General features: G+C 39.3%; 1 protein-coding gene across 2 annotated transcripts in view; it reads left to right on the forward strand.

The window, feature by feature from the left end:
• LOC103457374 (brain-enriched guanylate kinase-associated protein) overlaps positions 1–19721 on the forward strand; it is a 36644-nt gene that overhangs the window by 13562 nt on the left and 3361 nt on the right. The window contains exons 3-6 of one of the 2 annotated variants that reach the window (XM_008397453.2): positions 9058–9219; positions 9887–9953; positions 13099–13206; positions 14414–14494. In XM_008397453.2, the coding sequence (XP_008395675.2) occupies positions 9058–9219; positions 9887–9953; positions 13099–13206; positions 14414–14494 (418 nt within the window). The remainder of the gene's footprint in view (positions 1–9057; positions 9220–9886; positions 9954–13098; positions 13207–14413; positions 14495–19721) is intronic. The other variant, XM_017302249.1, reaches the window with a different exon arrangement.

Raw genomic sequence — 19721 nt, forward strand, 5'->3', positions numbered from 1 at the left:
TATATTCAGTTTCTATTGTTTATTTGTACACCTTAAATTTCTCTATATTCTCCAGATTTATAATAACTATCAATGTGCCCAAGTTTGTCAGGAAATGCACACTTTCAAAGAGTATAATCTTGTAAAACCACGAGCAAAGTGTTGAAGATGAAAAAGTTTTCTCTCCTTTTAGAAATGTATAAAAGTGATTTTAATCTAAAGATTTAGAAAATGGTTTGCCTGGGACATTCTAAAATCGGATTTCATAAATTATATATATATTGTAAGTGCTACAGAAATGAAACTTGGGACGACAATTGCTATATTGGGGTTGTTTTTTTTGTATTTTTTTTTCTTTGAAAAGTTACATTTACTCATCTCAAAGTTCAAGCTTTTAGTCGGTCTCTTGGGAGTGACAGACAGATCACTAAGTACATTTGTATTACCTGCACTATAAGGTTATATATAGGCACATGAGGCCACACACATACACACGCACACACCCACATACACACACACACGCACATGCACGCACACACACACACACACACACACACACACACACACACACACACACACATTCACTGGAAAATGGAGCAGTGCACTGCAGTGTAGCAGATCTGCAGAGGTTGTTTTCTTTGTTGTGTCTAATCACCACCTGTCCATTGAGCTCCACTCACACACATTGTGCTGTGTGGTTGGAGCCGGGCGGCACGCTGCATATGCATTTCTTTCTGAACGAACACATTTATGTTTGGGTCTTTTCTATTTTTAATGAGCTGAACCATTTTGAAAGCTGCTTGTGCCTCTCCATCCCATCTCCTTTTTTTTTTTTTTTTGGTGGCAAACAGCGTTCATATTTTTGGGACTTGCAACCAAATCAAATCGCACAAGATTTTTAGTCCAAACATATATCCACTGACTACAGTAGAATGTGTGTGTGTGTGTGTTTCGATGTAATTGAAAATAGCATTGCAGAAAGTTTCACAAGGTTTGATCCCAAAGTAAACCGTGTTTTAATGTTTTGACATTGAATTTTGAGATTCTGAGTTGGTGGAGGAACAGATCTCAATGGCTCACAAGGACAGCTCTCTGTTGGATTCATTGGCACAGTCACATGATCTTTTTTTTTTTGGTCTTCAGGCTACAGCAGGTTTTTTTGTGCAACAACATGCGCTTGTGTGTGTTTTTGATGGATGTTTGTGCATAATCGCTTGAGGCTTCTCTTGCCTCCACAGCTTGTGTGCCTAATAAATCAAAACCATATTCAGATTAGCAGTTTTGAGCAAAGTGACCCGTAGTGCTTGTGTTGAGATTGTTGTTCTGACATATATATTTTTAATTCGTTTTGAACTTGTGAAAATGTTGATGCACGTTGAACTTTTTCCACATTTTGTCCTCTAAAATCCATAAAACCTGTAAGTATTTGAATGTGATTTTATTTGACAGACCAGCAGGGGGTTGTGCATTTGGAAGAAAACCCAAAATGGCTAAATGCCTCCATCTATTATCCTCCAAATGTCCTACCTGATAAAGACAGTATGTAATTTAAATTCAGCATAAATGCAGCTGTTTAGTGAAGGCCTTGAGGATCTGTAGAGAACAAACTGTCTCATGAGGCCCACGGGAAACGGCCGGAAGGTCAGGGATCAAACTTATAAAACAATATCCCGAGTTTTAAGATCCACCCGGAGTCCTACAGAGCTTTTTACAACCCATCATCTGGAAATGGAGAGAGTTTGGCTCAAAAACAAAGCTACCAAGACATCAGTGTCTATCTAAGCTGACACACCAGAGCATCAATCAGAGAAGCAACCTAGAGGCTCATGGGAACTCTGGATGAACCGCAGACATCTGCAGATCAGGTGGAAGAAACTTTCCGGACTACATCAATTAGTCATTGTGGAAAGAGATCAATAAGAAAGTAGTTTTTAAAGTTTCCAGAAGCCATGTAGGAGACGATACAAAAAGGTGTGCTGATTAAATGAGACTGAACTTTTTGACCTTCGTTCAAAATGGTGGGAAAATTGTTTGGACCAAATATAATCAATGGTACTGATATTTTTCATCCAAACTTTACAAAGTTTGACCTATTTTGCATAGGAAACGGTAAAAAAAAAGTTTAATTGAGGTTCTACACCTCAACAGACTTACTGCTGTAATCACAGGTGACTGTGGCTGGCTGAATGTTCACCTTAAATCGGATAAAATCTATTAAATTTGGAGGTCTAAACATGACAAAAGTGGATAAGTTCAGGAACTGTGAATATTTTTGCAAGTCACCTTATATTTAGCTTGTGTTTAGAACAGGATCACGTTTCATAAAATTCCTCCCGAGGTGTCGTGATTGAACATTCCTGCGCTCGGTGCCATCAAATCTCTTCAGCAGGTCATTACACCCCGCTGCTGCTAATGGTGTTGGTAGCTGCCGTATAACTACTTAGGTGCCTGCTCCCGAGTTAATCAATCCCGGGGAAAGGGAAATGACAAATACATAAACCCACACGCACTCGCTCTAATTTGAGAGTTTCTTCTATGAGGTGGTTGAGTCATACCATGCATGGCTTTGGTACCTTGTAAATCTGAAGGCATGCGGGGAGGAAAGAGCATCTTTTTTTCACCTCCATCCCCTGCTGCTGGATGACTCAGCCAATTGGGTTCTCCCTCTCTTAGAACTGAAGTTTGACTGCTTTCTAAAAAAAAATAATTTTTTTTTAAAAAGGGCTTTTCCTAAGAGGCAATCTATCTGCAAGGCTGATGCGATCAGGAAGCCCGGAACAGATTGAGATCCGAGGAAGGAGGGAAAGATGTGCAGTTTAAGTGATGAGTACACACCCACTCCCTTGATTTTACTTTCTAATTTGCCAGCGCTCGCTTCCTCCCTACTGTCTTTGACTAAACTGTAAATACTCCAGCTTTCATTCCCCCTCAGAAGCTTCCTGCTTTCCCTCCTGCCTCATTCCATAACTTTATGTCCTCTTCCTCCTCCGCTCCCGCCTCCCTCTTCCTCCTCTTCAGTGCTCCGAGTTCCTCTCAAATGTCAGCATGGCACGAGTGGGTGGCAACAAGCCCCTTCTAACTAAAATGAAAGAGAAGAAAAGCGAGTGAAAGAGGGTTGCGTTGGGATTTGTAAGCGGACACCTGGCCTGGTCAGAGACATGTCACGAACAGACGCCTTTTCTGGATGCTGTGCCAGATGCCATTGGTTTTTAAGGAACATGGCTGCACATGTGTGCAAGACAAACATTATCTACATCTGCGTGTACAAGTGTATGCTAGGAGGTAAAAAGGAAGGCAATTTTTACATTTCTTAGGCATCTCACACCTGCCAAATCTCTCTTCCACACATAATGAGAGCCACTGTGCTATGACTCAGAGGGGAGCAGCTGGATTGAAGGCTCCAGCAGCAGCAGCAGCAGTGGTGAGCTGTCACCATCTGGAAATGTGCATGTCGCTACTCAGCCTGCGCCATAAATCACCTCTCAACATCGAATCAACATGTATTCATACGTCACCTGGTTTCCGAAAAATCAAGCATCCCCCGAAACAAGATGCGTTTGTGAACTGTAACCTGGTGCGGTCACATCCCACACAGCCTGTCATTGTTTCCCCGCCGAGTGGTCAGTCCAGTGCTCAGATCAGAGGAGCTTTGATCAGGCTTTGACAGCTGCCTCGTCTAATAACCCATTCCATTTGTCTGTGCGATAAAGAGGCGCACCTGTGCTGTGGCCGCAGATGGCCGCAAGGGCCAGAGGAAATATTGATAAAGAGAGTTCACACATCCTTTGGCCTTGTCGAGGTCTGCAGTCTCTCACGCTGTGTTCTTTTGGTTTGACATACAGTGCCATGCAAAAGTACTCATTGCCTTTGAGCTTGAGTTAGGTTATATTCCATCATTTGAAAAAAATAGTGGCGCACAATTGCAAACCTTCCAAGACATGGCCGTCCACTTGGACAAAGAGAGTATTAATCAGACAGACAGCCAAGAAGCCCAAGGTAAAGCAAAGAAGCTGCAGATATTAACAGGAAAAGTGGTATTAGTGGTGCAAAGTAACAAAATATTTATATATAACTCTGTTTTAATCAACATGCCATGTCCAAGGTTTAGCATTTCCTTTTGCGTTTTCCTTTTGCATTTCTTGCAACGTTTCATCGATCTATAGGAAATCTTATTTTCTGGCATTCGACAGGGAAAAAACGAAAAATTATCAGAGATTTACGGCAAAGATATAAAACTACACTTGATGCAGGTTAGTAAAGAATTGTAAGTTTAATCGTTTTACCTTAACTGATAAGTGGACTGTAAATGTAACTATAAAAATGTAGCGATTTACAGTAGATTTGCAGCATGATTTAAAGTTAAAACTTCAAATCAATATTTGGAAGTTGGATATTTCCATTTCAGAGAAAAATCTCAGATACCAGTCGTCTGCAGACATGCCTGGCACATTTTTGTTATTGTCTTAGTAATTGTCACATACTATGAGTCTGGGTGCATTTTTTTTTACTAATTTCTTAGTTAATAGTGAATTTAGTATAAAAAAAATAAATACTACTTTTTTCCTCTTTTACAGATAAGTTAACAAGTTTGTTTTCTGATACTGTTATTTTTTTCATATCAGAGAAATATTGTATTGAAACAGTACTTTCAGCTAAAGACCTGTTATGGTCAATATGAGTATGTTTAACAAAACTATTGTTGCAGAAGTAGTGTTGATAAATTCATTCTTAATCCATGACCTCCTGCTTCCACTGGATAAAAAGATGCCGTGACATGCATGTGCTTTTTTTTTGCCACTCTTCAAAATTGACAAAATAAGAGCTAGACAGCTGTGTTGAACTTAATAAGCCAGGATTTGGCTACAAGAAGGAAGCCGGTAGATAAAATAGTTGCCGTAACAATCCCACATCTACAGGACGAGCAAAAATGAAAAGAACTTGAATTAAGACAAACAAAGCAGGACAACCACATCTTTGGGAGACAAGACAAGAAAAACCCTTTTCACTTTGAGTTTTATCCAAAGTTCTGTATTCATAAAATAGACTGTTTATTTGTGTGTAATTGTAGAGTTGGCTATTCCATGTTATTCACTTATTCGCCTGTGTCGTCTAGCATTGGTTTCATCCCTCAGTCATTAAGTTCCCTCGTCTCTTTAGTTTTCTCCCTTCACAACTGTTAGGACTTTGGTAAATGGTGATTCCTATTTTTTTTCTGTTTTAGTTTCCTAATATTTGTCAAATTCGCCTTTTTTCAACATGTTAATATTTTGTCCAATATGTGATGTAATATTGGTCTTTGTCAAAGCTGCAGTTTCCAAGCGTCTACTTCACAGAGTACCTCTCTATCTCTCTACTCCTCTCACTCAGCTCCTTCAGACTAGTCAGCAGCAATTAGCAAACACCTAGTGGATCTCTGCCTCTGCAGAGCTCATTATACTAGTGCAATGCTGGTACAAACGTTGTTAAAAAGACTAATAGTGATGCAATTTTGTGACAACTTCCAAAAAGCTGAGTCCTGGAAAGAGCAGGAGTTTTTAAAAAGTCCCGATTTCAAGGTGTTGAATTACGAAGTCAAATTTCCTTTAAGCCTTTTAAGTTAACATAGTTACTTGCTTGCGTTATAAAATGGCACTACGTGACTGGAAAACACAAAACGGCACCCCTTTACTCTAGTCAGTAAGTATTTTGATAGAAAATAATACATGTATTTTTGACAGGATCTGCCCTTTAAATTGACCTTTTGGTGGTTCTGGTGGGAAAACAAAGGTTAAATATGTGGAACATTCTCACTGCTGAATGAGGTGGAGGACTTGTGAATACTTTGTTAAAATTCTCTCTGATATTGCTCAAACTAAAGGGGTGAAATAAAAAATAAAAAAAATTAAAAACAATATGAATTTAAGAACTTTCAAACTTGCATCAAAAGAGCTAACAATTATGTTGGTACTCACCAAAACTTACATTTCTTTGTGCTAGTTTTTTTTTATGTATTTTTTTTCCACTGTAAATGGTTGTCAAATATACATTACAATGTCTTTGTTTCAAGTCAAACACTCTTTCCACTAATTTTCCCGTTTTTAAAAAAATCTGATTTGAAGAGGACGATGACTACTACGGCTGCTAAACGTTGGCAGCGTCAAGGCAACAGTTTGTCTTTTCAAATCAGATCCCAGCTTATTGGTGGTTACTAACAGCTGGCAACCTGTCTGTTTGCTTTTGTTGGCAGGATCAAGACAGGTATAACAAACAGTAATTCTGCTGGCCACACTTAGCTGAGATCTCTCGGATAACTCGCATGCATGCCAACTTCCTGTGGCCAGGCCTTATAAACACATGAGAGGGAAGGAACAGAGACAAACCATGAAAAAGATATACATTGGCAAAACTGCCTTAAAAGTCCCCCGAAATGGTGGCAAACACCCAAAAAAGAGGTAAGAGTAAATCTGCGCCGCCATCTCTCCATCCGTACTTGTTTTTATGTGTTTGTCCGCTCATCCGCCCACGAGGTGTCTCCTCTGGTCGTTCAGTGGTGTTAAAGCAGCCTCATCCCGCCTTTCAGGCCCAGGAGTCATGCTGCCTCGTCATCTCATCTCACCAGAATGAAAACACTCATTATGTGTGACTCAGAGGAGGTCACTAATGGAGAGACTTTTCTTTCTTTCTTTCTTTTTTTTTTTTTTTTTTTTTTTTTGTCTCTGGAGCTACTTCACGTAAAGTCACCCTGCAACCTAACACCAAACACCTGTATTCCCCAGCTAAAGCCCACCAATCAGATCCGAGCGGTGAGGTGAGGTGGTGGGCTCCGCTGGCTAATGCAGCTCTTAAATGTCATCCAGTCTGCTGAGACTTTCTCTGAATCATTCAGCATGCAGGTCGCTTTTCACTCGCTGCCAAAGCTGCAAAGGCTGCAGCTTTCGGTGAAACACACACTATTTATTAACGTTTATGCTCTCGCTCGTAATACAGCAGATATCTGATTTCTAGAAGCTCATTTATGTAGAACTGGTAAGACGTTGAAACTCTAGAGACGTAGATTTGAATTACCATTACATTTCTTGTGTTATTTCCTGGATTGCAGATTACTGGGTCAAATTACACAAAATGTGTTTTATCTATCATTATTTTTAATTTAGTGTAAGATTGGTGTGAATTATAAATGAATGGATCTGGCTTTTAAAAAAAAGTGCTAACAAATGCACATTATGTCTTTGTAACTGCTTAACTCAACCCTTTCCACTGTAAAGACAATATTTAAAGCGATAGTTCAGAATTTGTGAAGTGAAGTGAGGTTCTGTTAAAAGCCTATAAGCAGTTCACTAGATAATTGGGGATTAAGCAGTTCTTATCCTATCTGCACCAGATACACGAGGATTAAATGATCCCAGACACTGAAGCTAACAAGTAGCCCAACAGGAGCTATTAATTTGAGTCATAATTTTAGGCCTTAAAATTTAATATGCAGGATTTTCTATAATGTCTCTGCGTTTCAGTGTATTGACTTCCAGAGTTTGGGTGATATTTTACTCTGCGCCTGCAAACCCCCAAAAGCATGCTGCTCCTGAAGCAGGACTTTTGTTCTTTTAGAGAAATAAAAACAAAATAAAACAAAATAAACCTATTTAGTTGTTTTCCCTAAGCTGTATTTAATAATTCATGTACATCTTAGATGTGGCTCACAAGGGACCTAAAAAGATCTCAAGTGGTCTTATGTTTGATATACAAAAATATTTGGTGGAAAAGGCCAAAATAATACGATATTTTATATATTCTAGACTTTGTGTTGCTTTTTAAACTTTTCGTAGCAACTTAGCAGGGTGACTTAATTATGTTTCACATGGAGATTGTTAGCTATTTCCAGCTTTGATGGTCACTGTTTTGTTTTTAAGACGGAAGCTGTTTTTAAAATAAAGTTAAGCTCCACTTCAAAATGTCTCAATTATTTTTGTATTGCCCCTTTAAAAAGTCCGCCACTTTACTCACAATCCTGGCCAATAACTGTATGGTAATTATCACATGAAAACAAGATCTGTATAACATTTGTGCTCAATAAATAATTAGATTTTTCTGCAATCCGATCCTGCAACATTTTTCTGTGAGCGTAGAAATTGGCTCGCAAACGATACGCGGTTACAGAGAAACTGATATTTTCAAATAAAGCAAATGAAGTTTTTCATAAAGTCTAGATTTTCTCTGCCTACTTTTCATCCGACTGATTGCAGAAACATTATGCGGCTTGCTAATGAGCTGGAAACGGGGGTGACGTCTCCTCTGACCTGAAAATAATAAATGAACGAACCCCGTCTCAGCTTTGTTTTCCTTTTTCCTTTTTTTTTTTTGCAACAGTCTAGCTCATCGCCCACCCTTTGCATTCTACGATCTTGTTAAAAGAGAGAAATGGAGGGAAACGGAGAAAGTGAAAAGAGCAAAGTGACCACATCTCCATTCATTCCCAGCTATGTTATCTGGCTGCAGATAGAGTCATTACCTTTCTTCCTCCATCTGTCCGTCAATACTAAGGTCCATTAAGCCGAGCGGCGAGCACTCAGATCCATCACGGCAGTGGACATTTCCTCTCTTGCCCTTTCATTAGATTGAAACGCAGGCAATGCATATGCTCCAAAAATAGCCGTCATTGTGCTGTCTTGCTAAATTACATGTTGAGGATATTACTGTTTTGTAAACCTGAGCCATCGGGGTCTATTCAAATAATCTATTAGAGCTCATTGACTCATTTCTCATTACACATGACGCCTCTGTTATTTCCATGTGACCATTCTCGCCAGTGATTGCTCCTCTGTGATGTGCCAGCAGGTTACCCTCTGTCGTCTAATGAATTACAAAGCACACATACACATACATACTGACTGAATTTTTGGGATCGTGTTTCCCCCATCCTCATAATGTCCCAGTCAATGCTGCATGGCCGTTAACAGAAAACGTGGACCATTACACATCAATTTAGCAGAGCAAAGACCCAACGTTGCAAGCTTGTTTCCTTCACCATATGCTCTAAACTCATCTGTTCTGTGTGCGTGTGTGTGTGTGCGTGGGTGTGTGTGTGTGCGTGTGTGTGTATAGCTCTTTGCTGGAGCAGAAGGAGGACTTGCGGAAGAGACTTTCCTACACAACACACAAGCTGGAGCTGCTGCAGAGCGAGTTCGACTCCACCAGACAGTACCTGGAGACGGAGCTGCGCCGGGCGCAGGAGGAGCTGGACAAGTTCACAGACAAGCTTCGCAGGTGGAATCGCCCACCATGAATCACCGCACGCTTCACACTAATCATACTTTGGGTACTGGAGAGGAAAGGAATGACACTTAGGATTATCGCTTAGATGTTCTTGTCGGTGTTGGAGGAGCTCCAGATGTCCCTGTTGACTGAATTTGTTTGGATTATGTAAAAGGGGGGGGATGTTATGCTTCAACTCAAGCTGGAGTCACATTTTGGTATGACGGCAAAAGCTAAACAAATGCAAATAATCAGTGCTTAGTTCCTCTTTGCTTCTTTTAAAGAAAAAAAACCCATCACAGACAGGGTCATGACAATAAACAGTCAAATATTAACACTTATTTGTACACAGTTGTCTCAGTATATGTTTTCTCTGCTAAACAAATTGTGATACTGCTGTTTAGCACATAAATCTGTCCGCATCTTTAAATCTAGGAACCTATTTAGTGATAAACATTCATCTTTTGGCATTTCTACACAAAGTTCAGTGAACTGTTGCAAGTAGGATGAGTAAAAATGGAGTCAAGCGATTTAGATTTGACTTGCCCGTAGATGAGGCTTTTTGTAAAGCTCTCTGGCTTCTCACGCAGTAGATCCAGCATGCATGTGCACAAGCTATTCCCTACCAGCAGAGCAATGTTTTCATTATTGTTTTCTTTTACTTTATTTTGTTGTTTAGAATACAAAGCAGCTACTCGGCACTGCAGAGGATCAACCAAGATCTGGAGGAAAAGATCCACAGAGATGTAAGTGTCTGAAGACGCGCGTCGTGTGTCCCGTCGGTTCGAGGCTTTCATCCAAATTCTCGCACTTGTCAAAGAGGAAGGAGTTGGAGAGAAGCGAGTCACACGGCGTGGAGAACACTTTGAGGCGCAGATTGAAAATGAGTCCCCCCCCCCCGCTGTTTGTGCCACTGACATTAATTATGGCTTATTACAATTGGCTGTCCTCCTTCCACTGGCAGAGGGATAGCAAACCCATTGTTCCTCAGAGGAGAGCACCTCACTTCATTTGTCAGATGCTGTTTTTGCCCGTGGAAATATGGAATTAACTAGTCTGCCCCAGAAGACTGTAACCATCAGGTGCCTGAGCTGGTGAATAGACAGTTGAAAATGCTCGTCGAATTGGTTTGTTATGCCACGAGATAATAGTCATTACAGTTGACAATGTGAGATCTCCAGGTACACACACACAGCTGAAGGCTTCCCTAAAATTGTCATTTCGAAAACAAAGCCAATCTGCTTTTCTTTATGTTTTTTTTTTTTTTTTTTTTACCAACAGACGTTTTTCTCATGGGCCGCTCCAGATTCATCCCACGTACATACACTCCTTCAGGGTTAGAGAGAGGTGCTGAGTAAGTCTCTCTGCAATCGTAAAACTTGTTTACTCTAGAGGTGCCACAAACCCATCTGACCCCGGGGCCCCGCACAACTACAGAGAATGTAATTACAAGACAGATAAGCATGAGAGTCGAGCCTCTTTTCCCTCTGAGTTTTCCAAAACAAGTGAAAATGACAAAAACTGAACCCAACGGAAAAAAAAAAAAAACTTGAGTTCACAGACACTTTCTGTTCAGATAAATTTGTCCAAGATGCATACGAAGCAGCACATAATTATGAAGTGGACAAAGCACATGCTGTGTGTGGTTTTTGACATGTTTTAGTCAACAACCTGTGCGTTTTTCCATTCAGCCTGCCTTAGTGAAATCTACAGCCACTTTTCATTTCTCTGCAGGTTACGACTGCAGGGCTTTTTGGGGGGTGTTTCCTTATTTGGTTGCTCAAGATCAGGAAATGGGACGGAGAGTCACTTTTCAAGTCTTGCCACATCTTTAGTTGCACACAGGGCTAGGATTTGACTACACTAACCCAGGGTTCTTCAATCTCTGGTCCTAGAGCCTGAAGTGGCCCTTTAGGCCCTCTGCAGGGACTTCTCATAACTTTAGCTGAAAGTGAAAAAGACGAAACTGGTGTTCCTACATAAAAGGAAAGGGGGAAAAAAAGAATAATCCTTGCAACTTTTCTGTCCTCCCTCCACCCCCATTTGTGCATATAGTTGCCACGACAAGACGGTACTGATACTATATAGAATAATTTGAGTACAATCTCTTTTTTTGGGGGGGTGGGCAGGTGGGGAAGGGGTTCTTTTAGCTGTGAAATACATACTCTGTTCCCCTTCATTTTACATAGATATGGATGTTGTGGGAGAAAAAAGAAAGTGAAGATGTGGTTGCATAAAATAGCAGACCAACAGCAGCGTGTGTTTACAGCACAAGTGAATGAAAGTCAGAGAAAGACGGGTATAACATTTGTTTCTCAAAATATCCTCATTATCTTAACTAATATAAAATTTAATTGACTAGCATGCTAACATTTGACATCAGTAAATGGCTTGTGTCTCAGTCAATTAGACTTCCTTTGAAATTATCATTTTATTTAATTGCTACATGAAATGTTTATTTTTACATAAAAGTTTCCAGGATTACTCTGTGTCTAGCTCCACCAATCTCTACAGGATCGTGAGGATGAGTTTTTCCCACATATAGCATTTTAGATGTAGTTTAGTTATTTTTGGCTTAGTTTTAGCACTGAGAACAATAAAAATACTCACAAAGACAAACAATTTGCACATAGCAGGATAAGAGAAGAGGAAAAAGAGCACAAAGAACCTACATAAATTATCCCACCTGAGCTGTGGGTCTCTGCAGCTCTGCCAGAGTTACTTTATCTCTGAATTGCCTACTTAGTCTTTATGGCACTGTTTGTTTACTGATGTTCTCATATAAACCTCACTTAAATTGCAGCGAGCCTAGCTTACACCTAGGAAGTTTCTATTTCTCAATGAAAATGAATTACTTGCACCAAATTTTGCTCAGAGATAACAAAGTAAAGTAGACTGAATATAAATTCACGCCACATTTCTATTTGTGAAACATTTAAGCCATGTGTTATCTTAGTTCCTCTTCAGAATCGTGCACAGCTTTGTGTTGATCTGTCAGATTAAATCCCAGTAGAAAGTCCATTGAATTTTGTGGTTCAATAGTGACTTAAATGTGGAACATTTTAAGGGGCTTGAACACTTTTGCGAGGCATTTGTATTAGTGGCAAGGACAAGTGGCACCGGGGGAGCTTCTTGCAGTTAATGACCTGAGAGGGTTACGAAATGCAAGATTTAAAAGATAATTTCCTCCGAGAGGAGAAAGTTCACTGACATGCTGGTCCATGAATAACCTGCAGCCTAATGGCCAAAAGTGCTCAGCTGAAACATTCCTTGCTGCCATTTTAGTTGCAAAGTGCTTTCCTTTTTTCTCTTTTTTTTGTAATCCACTCCATTTTTTTAGAGCACTTGTAGATTATTTTATATAGATAAATGAGTCATCAATCACACTTGCAGCATGCAAACCTATTTTGAAAAGCTCTTCATGTCTGTGTTAGTCCATGAAATGTTTTTCTTTTTTCTTCTTTTTTCCTGGATGAAAGGCTGCTGGAATTAGGCATTGTTGTGATTATTTCCTGTTTGACCCTGAAAGAACCTGTTCTTCCTGGCTGCCTGTCCAAATAATGGGTGTTTCAAAAAGTGTTACCCTGTCAGCATATTTGCGGCTCGCTTGCTGCAGCTCTTTTGCCCGAGGCGCGTTCATGTAGTCACATATGTCCTCATTACAAGACAAAATCCATTCTTCCTGTCCCTGCTGCTGAATTAAAGGCATTATCAAGTAGAGAAAAAAACAACCTCTAACTTCAGTTTGTTTTTTTTCCTTCTAAATGTGCAATATAGTACAAAATGATGCGACCTAATGTGGCCCATTAGGAAGCCACTCATTCTGACTGATCTTGATCTTATGACATTTAAAAGATTGTTGCATGTAATTTACGAGTCTGTCTTGTCAAGTCGCAGCACCACGAAGATGAAAAACGAGCTCTGAGCAGAGAAATCATCGTCCTCAACAACCACCTGATGGAGGCCAAGCTCGCCATCGAGAAGCTGCAAGAGGACAATGTAAGTTTAACATTTTAGTTGGATCTCATTTGCCTTCACTGAAAACAAAACACTGCATTTCAGGACAGTTTTTACACCAAGGGAATTTCATTTCAGGTCAAGATATGTTTTTTTTTTAATATTGTTTTGGATAATTTTTCCTACACTTGGAGACATTGTTCTGTTCAAAAATATTACTCTGGATTTGGCAGTGAAAGAAAAGTCTGTAAAAAGTTGACCAATCAGAACTGCAGTAATGATCAGTCTACGAGTCTTAAGTGCCCAATAAAAGCATTCATATGCGGAAGAATCAAAAGAATCAAAAGCTCAATTGTGTTTAAGCTTAGCTGAAAATACAGCAACTTTGTTGTCAGGATAAGGTTGTGTTGCTGAAATCAGAGTTGAATTTATTTTAAGGCTTTTTAAAAAACATTTTACAGAGGTGCTGATAAATGTGGCGGACACTTTATGTGAAACATTAACACAAATTTTGAGAAAAATATTGTTTCCTTTGTTTGTTTTATACTCTGTGGTTCATTCCATGAATTACAATCTATTCTTTGCTGCAGGGTTTTGTTCTCCTATGCAGACGGCAAACGTATTTCATTTCCAATCTTAGGATGTGGCGATATTATTTATTACCTAGGAGTGAGCAAAGTGAGGAGACAACATTTCATTAAAGCTCTCAAACTAGCATCAGGTTTTACAGCCATGTGTAAATAGGTGGGTATTTTACTAAAAATACATGAAAACAGCAATCTGCAGGACAAGTTTCAAACATCAGCCTTTAATATAAAATCTAAAACTGGAAAATACCATTAGGAAATTCAGAGACTTTGAGTGATATTGGGTGGGTTTTAGCTGAAGGATAGAAAACCCCCAGTTACTATTTCTGATAATGAATTTTCAGGATCTTAAATGTGCAAACACTTTTTTTCCCCCCAGGTTTATGGCATACAAAATGGGATTCTTCATCACTATTTAACTAAACACAAGTGAATTAGAAGAAAAGTGCAAAATATGCCCAAATCATCAAACCTTACTTCTGATTTTAGGAGATACTTAACATTCTGTGCATGATATAAATCGCTACAAATTTTCCACAGCTGTGTTTAAATACAGTTTGTTATTATAAATGCATGTAGAAAGCATTAAAAAAAAAGCAAAACATGATACAAATTCATTTTGTTATTAATCTTTTGGTTTTGTCCGTGTTCTGCCTCCGCAGGAGCTGTACAGAAAGGACTGTAACTTGGCTGTTCAGCTGCTGCAGTGCAACAAGTCTCTGTACAGAGCGCAGCTCTCCGAGGTGAGACCTCCACCCACTCTCACCAGCTTCAATCCCGAAGCTTTCCTTGAACCACCTGTCCTTTACCCTCTCCCAAAACCTATTTTTAACAGCTCCCACTGTTTTTCATGAAGTTTAAAACCTTTGTCCCTTTTTATGCACATGAAAGAAAAAAAAACTATGAAAGCTTTTGCTGCTGACATTTGACATGAAACGGATGAGTGGCTATAGAAGGAAGGGGGAAAAAAAAGAAAAACATATTTCCATTTAAGCTGCATTGAATGAGTGAATTATTTTAAGAGTACTGCCGGGGCTGAAATTTAGGCAAAAAAAAAAAAAAAAGAAATTGCTGTCTTGACTGTAATGAGAAGGTCGTTTTTTTCCCTGAGAAAGCCAGGAAAGATAAGAGAGTTGGCAGAAGGACATGAACAGGAAGTTGCTGCAGCAGCGACTGAGGCGCTGCAGGAGAATTAAAGCCGAAGGTTATTTGCCTGAATAACCTTCACCTCTGAGCGATGAAAGAAGTGAGGTTTAAAAATATTAAACAGCTGCAAGGCATGGAAAAGGTACTGACATTAACTCATACTCTCCCAGATCTGTTTAGCTGTGAGAAACAGTGTTCAGCATTGTGGATCACCTGAAACACCAAAAAATAAAAAATAAAAAAATTAGACTACAGCTATGCAGTTGTGCACTTGTAAGAGATAAACATAAAGTAGGTAACTAAAAAAAAGTTATTATTGCTGTTTGAAAACTCACAAAATGCAGGACCTTAAATTGAAAGCAAGTAATGTTTTGGCTAAAAAGGGAAAAGGTGCAACAATGCAGCGTTTTCAATCACAGTGGCAGCTGCAGTAAACGCTCTATTACTAAACATTAAATAGATTTCCTATGTGCTTTATGGCTTCATCATCGCTTAATTGTTGCTGATTCTCTCCTGATTTGATTGAATATAATCACTCCTTGTAGTGAGGGGGACGATTTAGACAAAATGCAATCAATTTTAACAAACTATAAAGAGGATTTATAACATACTTACTGGAAGATTCACAACGTTAAATTATCAAAACAACCATAAAGGTCCAAAAAGGTGGGGACCTTTCTTTGCAGCAGTTTTTTTTTTAAGTTAAGAGAAAAAAATGTTAAAGGCTAGAACATTTATTTACTTGTTAACACCTATCAACATCTGTGCTGGTAAAACTTTGCACAGCCCTGTTTTATCAATAGGACAACAATTAGTCCTCTCTTATTATATCTATCAAAGTTGCAGGGATCTATCTTGTAAGATCCAGCAATTGACTCTGAAATAAAGTTGATTTTGTGCCTGATAAAACATTTTTTTCTGGAATATTATCTTGTTGAAGCACCAAGTGGCAGCCCTTTTTTTGTTGTTGTTGTTTTCTATTTAAAATATCCCTGTGTTTCAAGTAATTCATGATGTCATGCACTTTTTCAGTAAAGATCAGGCCCACAGCATCACAGAACTTCCACCATGCTTAACAGAAGGCACGAGGATCCTTTACACGCACTCATAATTCAAGTCACAACGGACTCAGTAGGAGTGTTTCTTCACTTATTCTGCATCTTTTTGCCATCGCTAAGTTTTATAAAAGGACCGATGTGGGGAGGGAGCTGACGTCAGTTTCCAACTGTTATGTCCCTGAATGGCCAGGCGCAGTGTAGTTACAACCCGGGTTTAGACCTGTGTAAGGACACACCAGCTGCAGAGGTCAAAGGAGTAATATCATAATGTATGGCTTGTGTGACCGGACAGCTGCAGGTTTTCTAAATCATGAAACCGTTGCCAACATGAAGCATTTAAAGATGATATAGATTATTAATTTTTAATGCATTTGCTCCACCAGAATTGCAACTCTGATGTTGTCTGCCACTATTGTTTTAATAATAGTGACATAGGGATTTCAGGGATTTCGATTTTATGTGTAGAGTTCAGCGTTCAGTTCAGAGCTGCGCCACGCCTCCTGTCATCGCTGCCGGCTCCACTTCTAAAAACTCACAGCTGAGGACTTTTATGCATTTTCTCCAGTTTTCTGCGTGGCCAGGATCGGATAGTTTTTGCAGGTTGACGACAAAAATGATTTGTAAAACAGACTTTAGTCTAATAAGACGAAAGCACACTACTGCTCCAGTTACAGTCCAACTTGAGTTTAGCATCTGCACATGTTTAAAATTGTGATAATAGGACAGAGAAGACTCTTTTGCTAGAATGCCTCCTAAACATTTTGCTATCTCATCTTGGTAGCATGCAATAGTTGTGGTAGCAACTTTAATCTTTTTTGTTTTTTTGCACTCGTATGATCTTGAACTTTAGTAATCAACAAAAAAAAAAAAAGTACATTAGATAAAGTAATTAATGTACTTATGTACAAAATTCAAAATAAAGGAAAAAAATAACATCCATTTCTGGTTCAACAGAACCACATAGCAAAAACATAATGCCTCTTAGCATCACACCTGGAACTAAAATAACAATCATTTCCACAGTCATCAGTGAGGTTTAGAGATTTATCGTCCTCCTTTGCCATCCTCTTCATTTGGTGTCAAGATAATTTAGTGTCATCATCCAGTCTATTGGCCAGCAGCTCAGAGGAATGGGTCCCTCTCTCAAGTTAAAGTTCATCCAAGAAAACAGAAACCCGAACTGAAAATGTCCCAGACTTTCTGAACTTCAATCAAGAAATGCTATATTTCCATTTGTTTTCCAATTGTTCAGGATACCAATTGTCTTGGTTCTGGTAATTTTATCGGAGGCCTCAATCTTTTATTGGAGACGGATGAATTTGTTACAAGACTTTTTTTTTTTTTTTTCCAGAAGTGACAATAAGTATAAGATTGCTATTTGTCTACTTTTGTTGCTGGAGATTATTCATTAAAGAAATCTGAATTACACTTCAAAAATGAAACCCACAGGACTTTAATTATCCTCCCTGCTGTGCAACGTGCATTTGAGCTATATATAAAACAAGAGATGCTCATCAGCAGGGGAACTACTTCAAGGCACATGGTCAGGCATTGTGAAGGACAGATGAGGCAAAAACTACAGTGTGCTGCAAAATGCGGCTGGGGAGCGCGCTGCAGCCTCATCATACAATCCTGCTGTTGCTTGTGAAAAGAGTGCATGCGAGTATTGATGAGCACTTTAAACACTCAACCAGCTTGGCTCGGCTTTCTGCTGCATCAGCCGTGGGCCTCGTGCCTTTTCCCTATATGTCACAGGGAAAGCTGGCGCATGTCCACAAGGTTAAAGCGTGCGGTGATGTGACTGCATATAAATATCGATGCAAAATCCATTCCGGTTGCGCAAGACTCATAAAATACCAACAGCACGTTTTCAGTAAACCGCGCAGTGGAGCATGAGCTCTGGCAAAGGTTTCTCATAAAGTGAGAAACAGTCGAGCTACAGTAGCCTCTCGGCCAAACGGCGAGAGGGGGGTCAGAGGTCGTGTGTGCTTTCTCTGGCCGTCCGCCGGTCTGCTGATCCTGTGGGTGGAAGCTAATTGAAAGAATATTGATGAATGCTGGAGCTGCATTTTTTGAGAAGTGCCGCGGCTCTTCAGCGCCCGCAGAAGTGCTTTGGCTGTTTGTTTGGCTGCAAAAACAAGTACAAGCGAGGGTGTGAAAGGCTCGCTTCATATTAAGCTTTAAGGCATCTTCTTTAACAACAAAAACACTAGCAGAGAAAAAAAAAAAGTGTGGACAGTAATTAATCTGCATTTTGCCTGGTTGCAATCAAACTGTTATGATAAACTGTCCTCATGTTTTGCTAAATTGCCTATCTTTTTTTTTTTTTCTAAATAGAAAGTTATAATTAGCTTTTGTCTTTTAGCTATTTAGGAACAACTGACTAGATTGCTGGCGATGATACACCGCAGTTAACTTATTACTTGTTGCTATGGCGAGCTCACAGATAGACGATGGAAGCTTTCATTCTGAGAAATGCTCAAATTAGAACAATGGCTTTCTCTTCTGAGAAATGCGACTCTATTTGTCTTTCGTGGGCAATATATGCTCATCTTCTCGGGAGGCTGGAAGAGAAGATGGCTTTTTCTATTCATAAACACGGTTGCTGCAAACAATAGCTGAGTAAATGCTTAAGTTATAAAATAGACAAACTGACACACTTTCTGCATAAACAGAGACGGCTAATCCTGGATTAAGACAGAATGGACCGTACCATACCTTACAGTCATCATCAAGGTTCTGGTATCATTCGGTCTGTATCTTCTGGGCAGTTACAGTATCTGTTTAGGATAAATGTGTTTGTCGGAACTCTGTTACACTGTAAAACCACAAAGTATTTCTGCCTATTTTCTAGAGCAAATATTTGACTATGACTGAAATAAGACAAAACTTACTTAAATGTAACTTTTCAGCGAGATATAAAGAAGCTTTGTTTTAAATCAGTAATTCCTTAATAGTGATTTTTAAAGGGCTGCTGCACTAGCAGATTATTCCACTTACAACAAGATATTGTTCCCACGTTAAAGGAGAAACGTTCTGCCGGTGGAACTAGTACTTTTTCATCAATATCAAGGACTTACTGGCTTAAACATGCTCCTCTGTCTTGCTGAAAAGTTACTTGTAAAGTTGGTTTTGACTTATATTTAGTGTACTAAGATATTTGTACCAGAAATTAGATGAACGATACTTTATAAGATTTTGTGGGGGTTTTTCAGTGTATGTCCAAGCTTTCGCTGATTTGAGATTAAGTTGAGAAACCTGTAGGCTGTCACCCCGATTCATGTCTTTCAGGTGAAAGAACCCCACAGAATGACGTTACCACCACCATGCTTGACAGTTAATAGAGTGATCATTGGCACCCCAGCATGTACTCTATCAAATAATTAGATCATTTATCTCTTTCACAAAACACTTCAGTTTGAGGTACAGAGTTTTTGTGCTTTTCCTTCATTTCTGAAAACATGCAGAAATGATTTGCACCCCTGGCAAATTTAGGATTAAAAACTGGTTTTGTTCAGCCGAAGTATTGGTTTCTGTTGGGAAATGAGACGAGCATCTCTCAGAAGCACTAAAATAATTAATCTGTTTCATTTAGCGTTTTAATAACAGCTGAAAGAAAATAGAGTTATTCATATACTTCCCAATAATATATCAAAAAACCTTTTTGTTCCAAATGATGCCTTCTACGTCTTAGTGGCTGCAGGACTTGCGAGATGGAGATTGCAAAGACATGCCGAGTTTTAGTGGGGTTGTATGTATCATTTTC

Source organism: Poecilia reticulata, linkage group LG21, assembly GCF_000633615.1.
Source record: "Poecilia reticulata strain Guanapo linkage group LG21, Guppy_female_1.0+MT, whole genome shotgun sequence".
Lineage (NCBI taxonomy): Eukaryota > Metazoa > Chordata > Actinopteri > Cyprinodontiformes > Poeciliidae > Poecilia > Poecilia reticulata.